Source organism: Acanthaster planci, linkage group LG03, assembly GCF_054643075.1.
Source record: "Acanthaster planci isolate LZ-2023a linkage group LG03, COTS_SCS, whole genome shotgun sequence".
Lineage (NCBI taxonomy): Eukaryota > Metazoa > Echinodermata > Asteroidea > Valvatida > Acanthasteridae > Acanthaster > Acanthaster planci.
Genome location: NC_141779.1, coordinates 17625835 through 17637133, shown reverse-complemented (window position 1 = coordinate 17637133; position 11299 = coordinate 17625835). Strand labels below are relative to the sequence as shown.

The window sequence follows — 11299 nt, the reverse complement described above, 5'->3', positions numbered from 1 at the left end:
CTGTGCCTAGTGAACATTTTTAGGACAACCAACTATGAAACCAATGAATGCGTATGTAAAGACAAGATTGACAATTAAAAATCACTGCATTTAATGACTCGTTCTTTTTCCTACAAATTTACATTCAACTCCGCCAAAATTGAACGGACTATTTACAAATATTTAAAGTTATTCAAAAGTGAATATAAACTTACATATAAAAAATGAAGTATCCTTCTGTCTATTCTTCAATTCTTTCAAATAAAGATTGTTTAAAGTTTTATTTTTAGTCTTACATTTGCATGAATATTTGATAATCTAAGGACTTTCTTTGTCATCACAAATGGAGGTTTGAAAAAATTACCCTTAAAATGGAAATCTTAAAGTGGAATCATCAATTTGTCTTATGTTATCGACATTTTAAGTGCAAGGATGTACCATTCTACATTCTTAATAACCCTCTCAGCACCATCTGCATGTGCATGTAAGTAAGGCTTTGAATCTCCACATACTTTCCATACACAACCAAGCAGCCAGACATCACCCAAGATCTGAAGGCATGAGATGTTGTCTTGAATAACCTGCAAATGGGACTGCCAGGGTTAGGGCCAACCTGGGTCCACCCCCAGTTAAGTTAGGTTCTGCTCTATTCACAAAAGCCATCTTTGTGTTTGTATCTACTGGACACGGCTTGTACCTCAACTTGCAAGGGGCGTGTTCTGCTGTTGATTGATTGTTCATACATCTGTCTTCCTCCGTAACGGCCCATCACAGTGAGAGTTGCATCAGTGCCTGAAAAATACCACAACAGCCAAGTGGAGATCATCGATACTGCTTGTAGTCAGTGCTCTTCTGTGTTCACAGAGGTGGTTTTCTGAAGGCTTTAGCCATTTTGGGAAAACATGATTTAAATATTTTATAGAAGTATTTAAGGATTATTTCCACCAAAGTGTTTATATTCAAGATTACATACTGGTCAGTTTCAAAACTTGATTGTGAGAATGAAAACCTTGCAATTGTGCAACCAAACTCAACAAATTGATTTTGAAGTCACACCTGCTGCTTTTCAGGCATAACACATAAAAAAAGTGTTTCATGATGGAACTCAACAGAAACTGTGAACATTATCACATGCACAATGTCAGCATGTTGTGTCAACTGGAAATTAGATTTGTGAGATCAGGTTGCATTAGACATACATTCCATCTTTCAAACTCACCTGAATTCATAGCACCGGGCTTCCCAGAATAGTCCGGCACATCATACTGGCTGGGGATGATGTACACACCTGATAAGTGGCCCCTGACATTTGGGGGCTCAGTGCGTGGGTGGATGGTCTCTCGCCGGGTCACGGTGCACTCATTGGGCAGTGGCCGACGCCGGTCTGGGTTGTCCAAGGGGGACATGAACTCCTGCCACTCCAGACCAGTGGTGATTGGAGCAGCCAGGCGAGGGACCGTCATGGTGCGATCAATGCTTGTGTTAATGTACGGGGCAATTTCCTGTTGGTGGAAAAATAATGGGATCACATTTGAAGGTTGCTAATAGACAAATCTCTTTCAATTTATATTTTTTTGTCCCTTTTTGGAGCTGACGGTTCAGGTTTGTGATGGGCAGAGTTGGGAGTGGGGACATGAAGGCAAATAAGTATGATGCAAACTTTGAGGTGATTTAGCCATCTGTTACAGAGGTGTCTGGACATACAGTTCAGGTGGAAAGAAGGGAAATTTTGCCGCTTACCCTTCTAAAATTCCGGAATTCGTACAGGTGTTTCGTGCACATTGTTTCCAGAAAAGCTTCATCAAGAGCCTGTCGACCTCGACTTGCACTGCAGCAGTCGCCTTTGAGGTCAACCAAGGCATAAGCGATTTCAGAGAGTTTGGTGATCAAATCTACCAAGTGAAAACCAAAATAAATGATAAAAAGCACAATAGAAACAAATGTCTGTATGAACTGTTGGCTATTTAAAGCCTACTTCCTGATATCTGCAAAAATTTAAAGCTCTCCGCATGGCGATACATTATCTAATTTGGGAAAATATTGCTTTTCTTCAACAGAAAGTGAATATTGAAAAAGTTTTACCAAAATATTGAATTTTTTTTCAGTCCTAGCTCTGTGCTTTTTAAATTCTTGTTACCAAGACTGGTTATACATCTATAGATGCAGAAGAGTGGTGTCAGAGAATCGCATCCTTTTCTAGAAACCAAGCACAGTTTTCCTTGCACGGGACACTTGAAAATAAGCAAGCTGGTGTACAAAGCTTTATTTTTCTTTCGTAAAACTGTTTATGTATGATTCTGCCAAATAATTGTATCTTCCCCTCCAATCCATTCTCCCGTCTTTCCCTTAAAAAATCACTAATGACTGTAACTCCTTGAGCATTCTCACATTTATTTTCTGACTCATGGTCTGCTCTCCAGAAGTGATGGTGGTAATTATCTCTTGTTTCCTCATAGGCTCTGTCTCTTCCCAACTCTTGAACATCTCGCCGCAGGGCAATCAGTTCCTCCCGTAAGTCACCGGTCTTGTAATACTGGAAGAGAGTTTTAGCATTTAAAGTGATTTCACACTCTTCAATATTCCAGCTTGTGTCAACATAAATGCGGCATAGAATATAGTTATTCATTCTCTGAAGATGAAATTACTACTGTAATTTGATAACTTAAATTTTAATCATTACCGCTAATGGGTCATTAGGGAGACATTCCAATAAGAACGTGCACAAATTTTTTCCAACTTTACTGTCCCATAATTCAATATTCCCAAGTCTGATCTGAACCAAACTTTGTATGTTTTCAATTTAGACCCTAATCTATCATCTCTCAAAATTCGGCCTCCTTCTGGTAGTTTGCAAATAGGGAGACACTGAAATGTCTCCCTAAAAGCCAATATCTCCCTAATGCTGAAAAATTTACTACAAAATGTCTCCCAAATGACCTATTTGTAAATATAACTCTATTTGCAACTGTTTATTAAATAATAACCAATTCTGCATTGACACTGGCTAACCAAGATCAAACAGTGTCAAATGAAGTGGAAGCAAATTGAGGTTAACTTTCAACTTTATTAAACAAGAAAAAAATAATAAAACAAACTTACCCCTTTAATTTTAAGTCTCAATGAAACAATTTACCAGATACATACTGTATAACCTGTGTATATTCTGATGTTTGAATTTTAATTACAAAATAAATATATGAAACATTGAGAACAGTTCCATATGCGGACTTCAGTAGTTTCCCTGCAGTGGTTCATTAACCAGCAGAAAGTGATACCGTCATAAATTGTCAGATTTAGTTGAGAAATATTGAAGCATTTCGGCCCACTTTAGAAAACACTTAAAAATTTCAGCCTGGGGGTTTGCGTATTTTTATTTGTTTAATAAGTCGACCGTTATACACATCTTTTTCTTCAAAATATCTTTATCACAGGGGATTCAAGCCAAACCCAGGTAATGATACATCAGTTTACCTGTGAATCAGCCAGTATCCCAGCGACATTCTGGCTGACGATCTCCATAGCTTCGTGTATCGTCTCCGCAGCGGACGCATGGTCGATCAGGCTGCCGCTGTTGTTGCTGTGACTGATCCCGACTAGGCGAACGGGCTTGTCCACCGGGATTCGCACCGCTGGCAGGGCAGCTGTGTCGGTCTGCATCGCGCAAAACTAGCCTATTACTGTAAGAAATTTCCCGAGAAAATTTCTGTCCTACGCAGACAAGCAGTATGACCAATTACCGCAGGTTTATCTGCAGATTCTGCTGCAGTGCGTGCAGATAACATGAACCAGCAAGCGCGGAAGCGCTACATACACTGAATGTATGCCGTTACCATATCGACAACCTTTCAACTCGCCGCATACAATATCTATGCACCGCCTCCTGAAACCTATGCTTCCAACATGAAACTTTCAGAACCAGACTTACAAAAGGTCGTAAGTTGGTGTCTCTGAACATGCGCATCACGCCTAGCAGCAGACGTAAACAAGATCAATCGTCTGCTTCCGTTCCTCTTGTTCGCATGGTTTGGCAAAGCTTGGTTGGAGTGAGATTGTGTTTCATTAAATTTGAGCAGAAATAGCCCTCAAACGGTACACGTTCAGATACGAAGCCAAACAACTAAAATCAAGTTCCTGAAATCTGCAAAATGACTTCAGCAAATCCGGCTACCCCACTGACGAGAGCGGAGTTCAAGAACGCCTGCACCAGCGTTTTGCAGGGGCTCGATTGCTTGGCTAGACAGCGGGCTTTGATAGATGACAATCTGGCCGAGGGATTACAGGAGCTTGGTCGGGTTGTCAGCACACTGCAGCCTGAGATCGACAACAATAAGGAGTACTATGTGGATGGTCCTCTTGTAAGATGTAAGTTTAATTCGATTGGCTGATTGGTGTATTTCACTTTTTGCAACCTTACCTTAGCCATAGAGCAAGGAAATACCTAACCTAGGGAGGCTCATAAATTTTGCAAATTTTTGTTGCTGTTTTATTTTTGAAGTGATGTCATAAGGAATATTTTGATATAGGCTTAGGCCTGGGCTAAACTTGGATTCAATCGGACTCTGCAAAGTAAAGAAAAATTTATTTGAAGTGGGGATGTTTTTAGATGTGTTTTGTACAAATGTAATGCAGAGCAAACTGTGATTATTTTGTACACAAAAATGAGTGTGGATTTAACTGAAAACCTCAGAATTCATATTTTTGTAAAATATTGTTCCTTTTTGTGTTTTCTTTCAAATTCAGTGGATCAAATGCTGGCTTCAGTTTAAATTTCAAACATGTTGAAATCGGAAATTAAATAGAGGAGCTACTGTACAGCATGCAAAAAAACCTGAAGCTAATGCACGTCCCTACCCTAGCCCCCTGCCGGCCCTTGTAAGCTTTTTAAAGTGAAGTTCACTTCAAAAAGTATTTACTGGGACATTATTTTTTATTGTTTTTTTATTTATTAATAAATAGCTCACAAGTTACAGTTACAGTTTTAGAGGTGGGAGGAAAACCCACGAGGAATATTATGGGTAAAACCAACAGAATTAGGTAGGGACTGAAAACCCAATCCACATGTGAACTGAGCCAGGATTCGAACCTGGACCGCAGAGGTGGAAGGTGAGGAAAGAAACACTACCCCAACCTGACGCCCCTAGCGTCAGGCCTTTGGTAGGCCTTACACTAGGCCTGTTTCTGCAATGAAACCCTGTTTCAGAAAATTCTAGAAACATAACATTGTACTGCAGATATTTCAGAAAGGAATGTCAACCTTTTGTTTTGTTCTTTACAGTTTTGACAGCACACATCTCTAAAGCTAAAGCTGTGATTCAGGAAATCAAGCGCACCTGTAGTGAGAGAAGTGCCAACTACCATGGCGTCGAGTACTGCAAGGATCATAGTGCACAGCACCTTCAAGAAATCCTGGCAGTGTTAAATGTAAGAGCCTGCTGTTTCTCCCTGGTCTCCAATTGCTCCACACTCAGCGGGGAGGAGGCCTACAGAGCTCAATTGCAGAATACCCAGCCACCCAGCATGATCCACCTCATAGCCAGCTATGAGGTCAAAATGTCACGCTATTCCCATGGGCATTTTTGCCTCACACCCACCTAACTCGAGATTTCAGGGGTGTATTTTCAAGTGATGGGGTATTCTGGAATTACTCCATTTCAAGATGAAAATTCCCAATTGAAAATTCTCATATTTTCTACAGTTCAAGTCCAAATATTTTTCAAGTTGAAGACTTAGCTCGTGATCACTATATGGAATTGTTTGTTCCGTCTGTTGTTCAAACAGTACATAACACTTGAAACTACCGTAATTTAGTAATCCAAGTTGTTTCCTTGCTTCACAGGAACTGAATGATTTCTATAAGCACACAGTCTTCCGTCAAGACACGCAATTTGTGGACAACCGAGTCGCGCGTAAGATGACTCCCAGCCAAACTCGCTCGGCCAATTCAAGAGTCACATTTGCTGACCAGCAGCCTGGCAGTGGAACCGGACAAACACCCAATAACACAGCCGCCTCAACAGCGGCCTCATCGGACAGATACACAGGCCGCACAGGCCTGGCCTCCCCCTCGCTGGATCAGCCTGTCCAAGTCTGGACGGCAGGGAGCGTAGGCAAGACGGCTGATCCCAGCACCCCGGGTGCATTTGAGCACATCCGAGACATGACCCGGAAGGACGTTCACCTTGAGAACTGGCCCAAGGATGATAAGGTGCCACCCAGCCTCATGGATAGAACAAGACCCCCTCTTGGTGAGTTTATCCAAGACACAGCAAAATGTTGTAGCAAGAAACAGCATCCTTGCCAAGAAGTAATTACTGTGCTGATGTTACGTAAACTTTACAAAGATAAAATTTAGATATTCTAGAAAGTTTAAAGTTGAAAAAAGAAGATTTAAAGTAGAAGAAAATTCACAAAACAGAAATTCACATTGTCTTAACCCAAAATGTTTGGAAGGAATGTAAATAGCATCCCAAATCAACAACGCCACAGTATAGAAAATGAGTATTCTGTAGCAATCAGGAAACAATGATGCCTACAGCAAATATTTTTATATGTAACAAACGACTCCACACATTATGCCTTCTTTTCCTGTGTTCCTCATTTGTGGACAGCGAGAGTAACTTTCCACCTCACTTCATTCCCCCCCCCCACAGTCCATCCAGGTTTACGTGATGTGCATAACTACCGCAACCTGCCACAGTTCACCGGCATCAACCTGCCCGTCAAGCAGGTGCCTGTGGGGGAACTGGCTCTGCCGGCCCCCCATGTGCCTCACTGGGACTACCACAACAACTGCCGATACTGAAGGGGGAATCACAGAACTTATTCCAACTAGAGTGAGCCAGTCCCAGTGGCTCAACCTCTTTGGAAAAACATTTGGGAAAAACGTGGATAAATAATTAGAAACTTTACATTGACAAACCACTTTCCAGGAGGAATTTTACGAGCTGGATTAACAAGGTTATATTTGAGTCACTGTCACTCTACGGAGCATGCATAGCAACATTTGGAAACCTTTGTTGCTCTGGACTCCTATCAACAATGCATACCGCTTTTCGCATTGAAGAAAAGGAAAAATTTCCAACGGTGTGAGACTTAAGGCTTTGTTCTAGTTACAGTGCCATTTGGTAAGTAGTGTAAATCGGTCAATACTGGAAAGTGGCACATTTACATTGCTGTATGCACTTATGTACAGTGAAGTGCTTAACTTGTTGACGAGACAAGAATTATGTACTGGCATGAGAATAAATGGGCACTCTTAAAGTCACCATCACAGGCTTGATACTGCTGCATAATATGTGTTCTATGCCCCATTTACACAGCAGACATTTGGAATAAGCAAAAATACAAACTAAAACAACACAAAGAGTGCTGTGATTGAACTTTACAACCCTAGCAATTCTACAGGCCAAGGGTTATAAGGTTATAGGATTGGTTACAGGAGGAACAAACTTGCTAAATCCTTGCAGGAAATAAAGGATTTAAATCAATCTGTGACATGTTGCCATCTGCCATGAAACAGAATGCCTATTTTGTCCATAAAAGACGAACTGAAGTACTAGTTAAAAAGAAAAAAAAACTGCTTCTGAATTTACCTTGCTTCAGATCATAAATTTGTAAAATAATTGCTTTCTTGGAAGATGTTACTTTCCCGTATAGATTATTAGCTATTGAAAAAAATAAGTAACGGCACATTATCATTTGAATTGTACAATATAATCATTTATTTGCTGTTTCTTTATAGGAGCTTACGATGCATAAAATTAATTTGTTACATCCTTCTGCAATAAGTTTCAATGTACACATCAGTTTCATGTGAGTTCATACTTTCAGTTCACAGACTTGTGAATAAAGGCAACACTTCTTATAATGTGAAAACCGTGGAATGTGAAAGTTTGTCATTCTTTTTTTCCACACATCAGAATTTTTCTTGTTGCCACATAAAACACATTCCACACAAAACAGTATGCTACTTTCTCAGGGAAATAAAGACACCTTAAACAGATGATTAAATTGTTTATTTTTGAGAGGCAAAAATTGGCCAATCAAATTGCTTAAAAATAGAGATGCCAGAGTAAAATTTGCTTGGTTTTGGTACATGGAGGGGTTTTGTAACTTAAGAAACTGAAGGCCAGGCTATACTTGACGTGAACATGAAAGCAAATTGACTTTGACTTCCCAAAACATTTGCCGCAAACTTTGCTTGAGTTGAAATGTATTCAAATTTTGCAAATTTGCAGCACAAATATTTGATATGTCACAATTTCATGTCTCTGTTTGCTTTTGAGCCAAGCATAATCTGGCCTTTTACAAGACAGCTTCTTTTTTTTTTGGTAACTATGCCTCCACTTACACTACCCACTTGGTTTAGTGAACATTTTCATTTTCATGATTTGTTCACCGAGTACACACATGTGCATTAATTTATAAAAACTATTGAGATGCACTATGCGAAGTTGACTGAAACAAATAGCATTTCTGCAAGACGACATCAATGCCGACAACAAAATGATCAAATCAACCGCACACTCTCACAAATTTCAAAACCAGATCTTTGAAAACCCTATCCATCCTAATAAATTTGGCAGCTTTGAATATGCAGAAGCGTACATTTTGGTAGAGCATACTGAAATGTGTTACAAGAAATACCATGTATTCAGAAAAAAGTACATGTATATTGTACACTGAAAATGTACACTTTAGTAGACTCGTTCCTAGTCCTCAGGAACTGTTGATACATGCTGGTAGTAATACACACAACACACGATTTCCCTATAAACTTCATAGCTGTTTCATTTTTTCAAAATGAAATACAGTTTTGTGCAAACTAATGAGAACCCTCTGACATCGTCTCTGGTAAAGCAATTACAAAACTACTGAGGCAAAAACAAGAAGATGGCATTAACTGTAAAAGGTTCCCAACGGATTTTCCTGTGAAGGCTTTTCTTGGTACAGCACAGTGATCAGTAGTTTGAAATTGTGCCATATAAATACCTATAATAATATCATAACCAGCTTGCATCAGCTCCAAAATGCTGTTCGTCAGTCTTGGAAATGTTCCTTTACCCAAAGGAATTTCTCGTTAATCACGAGTTATTACAAAAGACCGTACAAAAAACTTATCCAAATTTGATGTTCTGAGAAGTATTCCTCAACGTGCATCTCTTTTCAAAAGTTAATGTTTTATGATCTCTTGGATTACCAATGTCAGTGTGAAATTCTACACAGAGCAACACGAAACCGCTTCTATCATTAGCATGATCCAAACAGAAAGTGTGGTTTCCCTCAAGTACACACGTGGCATGTTTAAAAGGGCCCCTCATAAATCAGTAAAAGTGTTTGTCAAAGATCCACTCTGCAAGATGTGAACATTATTTTGGTTACAGCCTCCATTCGATTAGAATGGATAAATGTTTAAGAGTAGACCACTTCCACATTACAAGATTGAGACCCCCCCCAAAAAATGTGACTATGGTAAGCCAGCTGATGGCTGCATCCACTTCCCGCAAACACATCTGCTGCAGACAGCCACAGCCATAACATTTAGATGAAGTCTTAGGCTATCCAAGGCTTTTACAAGAACATGGGGGACTAGTCCACCAGTGTACATGTATTCTTATAGAGAAATAGGAATCCTTACAGAGAAATATGAAACATCTTCATCTATGTATGCTAGTCCCCCCCCACTATTGAACAAACCAACAAAAAAGTAATCTTTATTCCCTTCTTATGACTGTACGTTCTTGAAATATAGCAACTCCTCAGCTCAGCGCCGTTGAAAATTTAAAAGTTAAGATTATTTCTCATTTGTAAACATCCTATTCCTGATTCTAATCAAATCTACCTCATGACAAAATGGAAACAACTCTCAAGGTTGATTTCCCTGTAATTATAAGAAGAATAGAAAACCAAAATTTCTTCTCTCTTGAAGCAGTGGCCAAGACAACAAAATGATTTTAGTATAAAGCTGCATATTTTAACTTAGATCTACTATGATTCAGTTTCAGCAAAATAATTTTTTTATGTACAAAATCTGCTTGAAATATTTTACGACCACAGACATCTGTTGTATCTTGTGATTTTTCTCTTTATGCAAAACCGCTTTCAGGTTTCACACTCCGACCACATGGGAGACAAGGTATATGAATATGTAACACATGCAAATTAATATTTCTGAAAACCCACTTTGAAGAGACATTACCCATTTTAAAATCTAACCCTCCAAACATTTGTAAACTTCCATTTATGTACATAATCACATACTGTATTAATTTATATAGTTGTATTAGTTCTGGGTGCAATCCATTTTGTTAGACACTAGATGGCACACAGTGAAAAAAGGAATTAATTTAGATCAGTAATTTGTTCAAAACTTGGACAGATTTTACAGGAATGAGGCCATTCAGCTACTGTTCGTGATGTTACAATAACACTTTGCCATAAAATTCTATGTGGAAATGACATCGGCTGGTAGGCAGTTTGCTGAAGAAAATATAAGTGGGATGTAAGCAGACGTTTAACAACAGAAATCTGGAATTCCACACTTCTGATGGTAGTTTTGTGATTATGAATCTTGCAAGAAACTTCCAATCAGTTTGGCTTGAATCAAGACTCCTCTGCCGTTTCCTGATTGGGGTCTATGGGGGGTGGAGCACTAGGGACAGAGGAGGATGTGCCTTGTGTAAGATAACCAGCCACCCCAGGACCTGAAACAAATTGCACAAACAAACAAACAATTCAGAAATCTGACACAATGAGATGTCATACAGAGTCAAGAGGGCTGGATTGTAAAAACGGACCTTTACACTTCAAGAACCGAGCAACACTTTTAAATTCCTGAAAACTTTCTTTCCTCAGTCACAGAACTAAAAGCAGGTAATGAGAGGTCTGCCCCGAAATACAACTTATTCAGAACACAAAATATGAACAGGAAAACAGCCTAAAATTTTGTGATTCACAAGTTAACCTTGTCATCAAATGAATTGACGAGGAAAAGGAAATGATTGCAGGCTGACCAATCAACCCACCTGTGAGGTAGTAACCAGAGACTGACCAATCAACCCACCTGTGAGGTAACCAATAACTGACCAATCAACCCACCTGTGAGGTAACCAGTAACTGACCAATCAACCCATCTGTGAGGTAACCAGTAACTGACCAATCAACCCACCTGTGAGGTAACCAGTAACTGACCAATCAACCCATCTGTGAGGTAACCAGTAACTGACCAATCAACCCACCTGTGAGGTAACCAGTAACTGACCAATCAACCCATCTGTGAGGTAACCAGTAACTGACGAATCAACCCACCTGCGAAGTAACC

The 11299-nt window shown here is 39.6% G+C and overlaps 3 protein-coding genes across 3 annotated transcripts in view; 1 reads left to right on the top strand and 2 right to left on the bottom strand.

The window, feature by feature from the left end:
- Nucleotides 1–67: 67 nt before the first annotated feature.
- LOC110991135 (uncharacterized) lies at nucleotides 68–3803 on the bottom strand. The gene is made up of 5 exons (XM_022256338.2): nucleotides 3451–3803; nucleotides 2368–2512; nucleotides 1720–1871; nucleotides 1199–1481; nucleotides 68–771 (listed from the first exon to the last, which is right to left on the bottom strand). Exons 1-5 carry the CDS (start codon nucleotides 3634–3636, stop codon nucleotides 626–628), a joined length of 912 nt encoding a protein of 303 aa, XP_022112030.1. The 5' UTR covers nucleotides 3637–3803; the 3' UTR covers nucleotides 68–625.
- A 129-nt stretch (nucleotides 3804–3932) lies between these two features.
- Nucleotides 3933–7854, top strand: LOC110990430 (uncharacterized). The gene is made up of 4 exons (XM_022255437.2): nucleotides 3933–4341; nucleotides 5255–5400; nucleotides 5816–6224; nucleotides 6630–7854. The coding sequence occupies exons 1-4, from the start codon at nucleotides 4125–4127 to the stop codon at nucleotides 6779–6781; spliced, it is 924 nt and encodes a 307-aa protein (XP_022111129.2). The 5' UTR covers nucleotides 3933–4124; the 3' UTR covers nucleotides 6782–7854.
- dnajc13 (DnaJ heat shock protein family (Hsp40) member C13) overlaps nucleotides 7677–11299 on the bottom strand; it is a 49024-nt gene continuing 45401 nt past the window's right edge. The window contains exon 58 of the mRNA XM_087134070.1: nucleotides 7677–10682. Coding sequence (XP_086990196.1) covers nucleotides 10582–10682 — 101 coding nt within the window. The 3' untranslated portion in view covers nucleotides 7677–10581. The remainder of the gene's footprint in view (nucleotides 10683–11299) is intronic.

Coding starts and splice junctions, on each gene's coding strand:
- LOC110990430 (XM_022255437.2), top strand. CDS start 4,125: ATGACTTCAGCAAATCCGGCTACCCCACTGACGAGAGCGGAGTTCAAG. Junction 5,401..5,815: donor AAATCCTGGCAGTGTTAAAT/GTAAGAGCCTGC, acceptor CTTGCTTCACAG/GAACTGAATGATTTCTATAA. Junction 6,225..6,629: donor TAGAACAAGACCCCCTCTTG/GTGAGTTTATCC, acceptor CCCCCCCCACAG/TCCATCCAGGTTTACGTGAT.
- LOC110991135 (XM_022256338.2), bottom strand. CDS start 3,636: ATGCAGACCGACACAGCTGCCCTGCCAGCGGTGCGAATCCCGGTGGAC. Junction 1,872..2,367: donor CCATGAGTCAGAAAATAAAT/GTGAGAATGCTC, acceptor TTCACTTGGTAG/ATTTGATCACCAAACTCTCT. Junction 772..1,198: donor GCCCGGTGCTATGAATTCAG/GTGAGTTTGAAA, acceptor GGTATTTTTCAG/GCACTGATGCAACTCTCACT.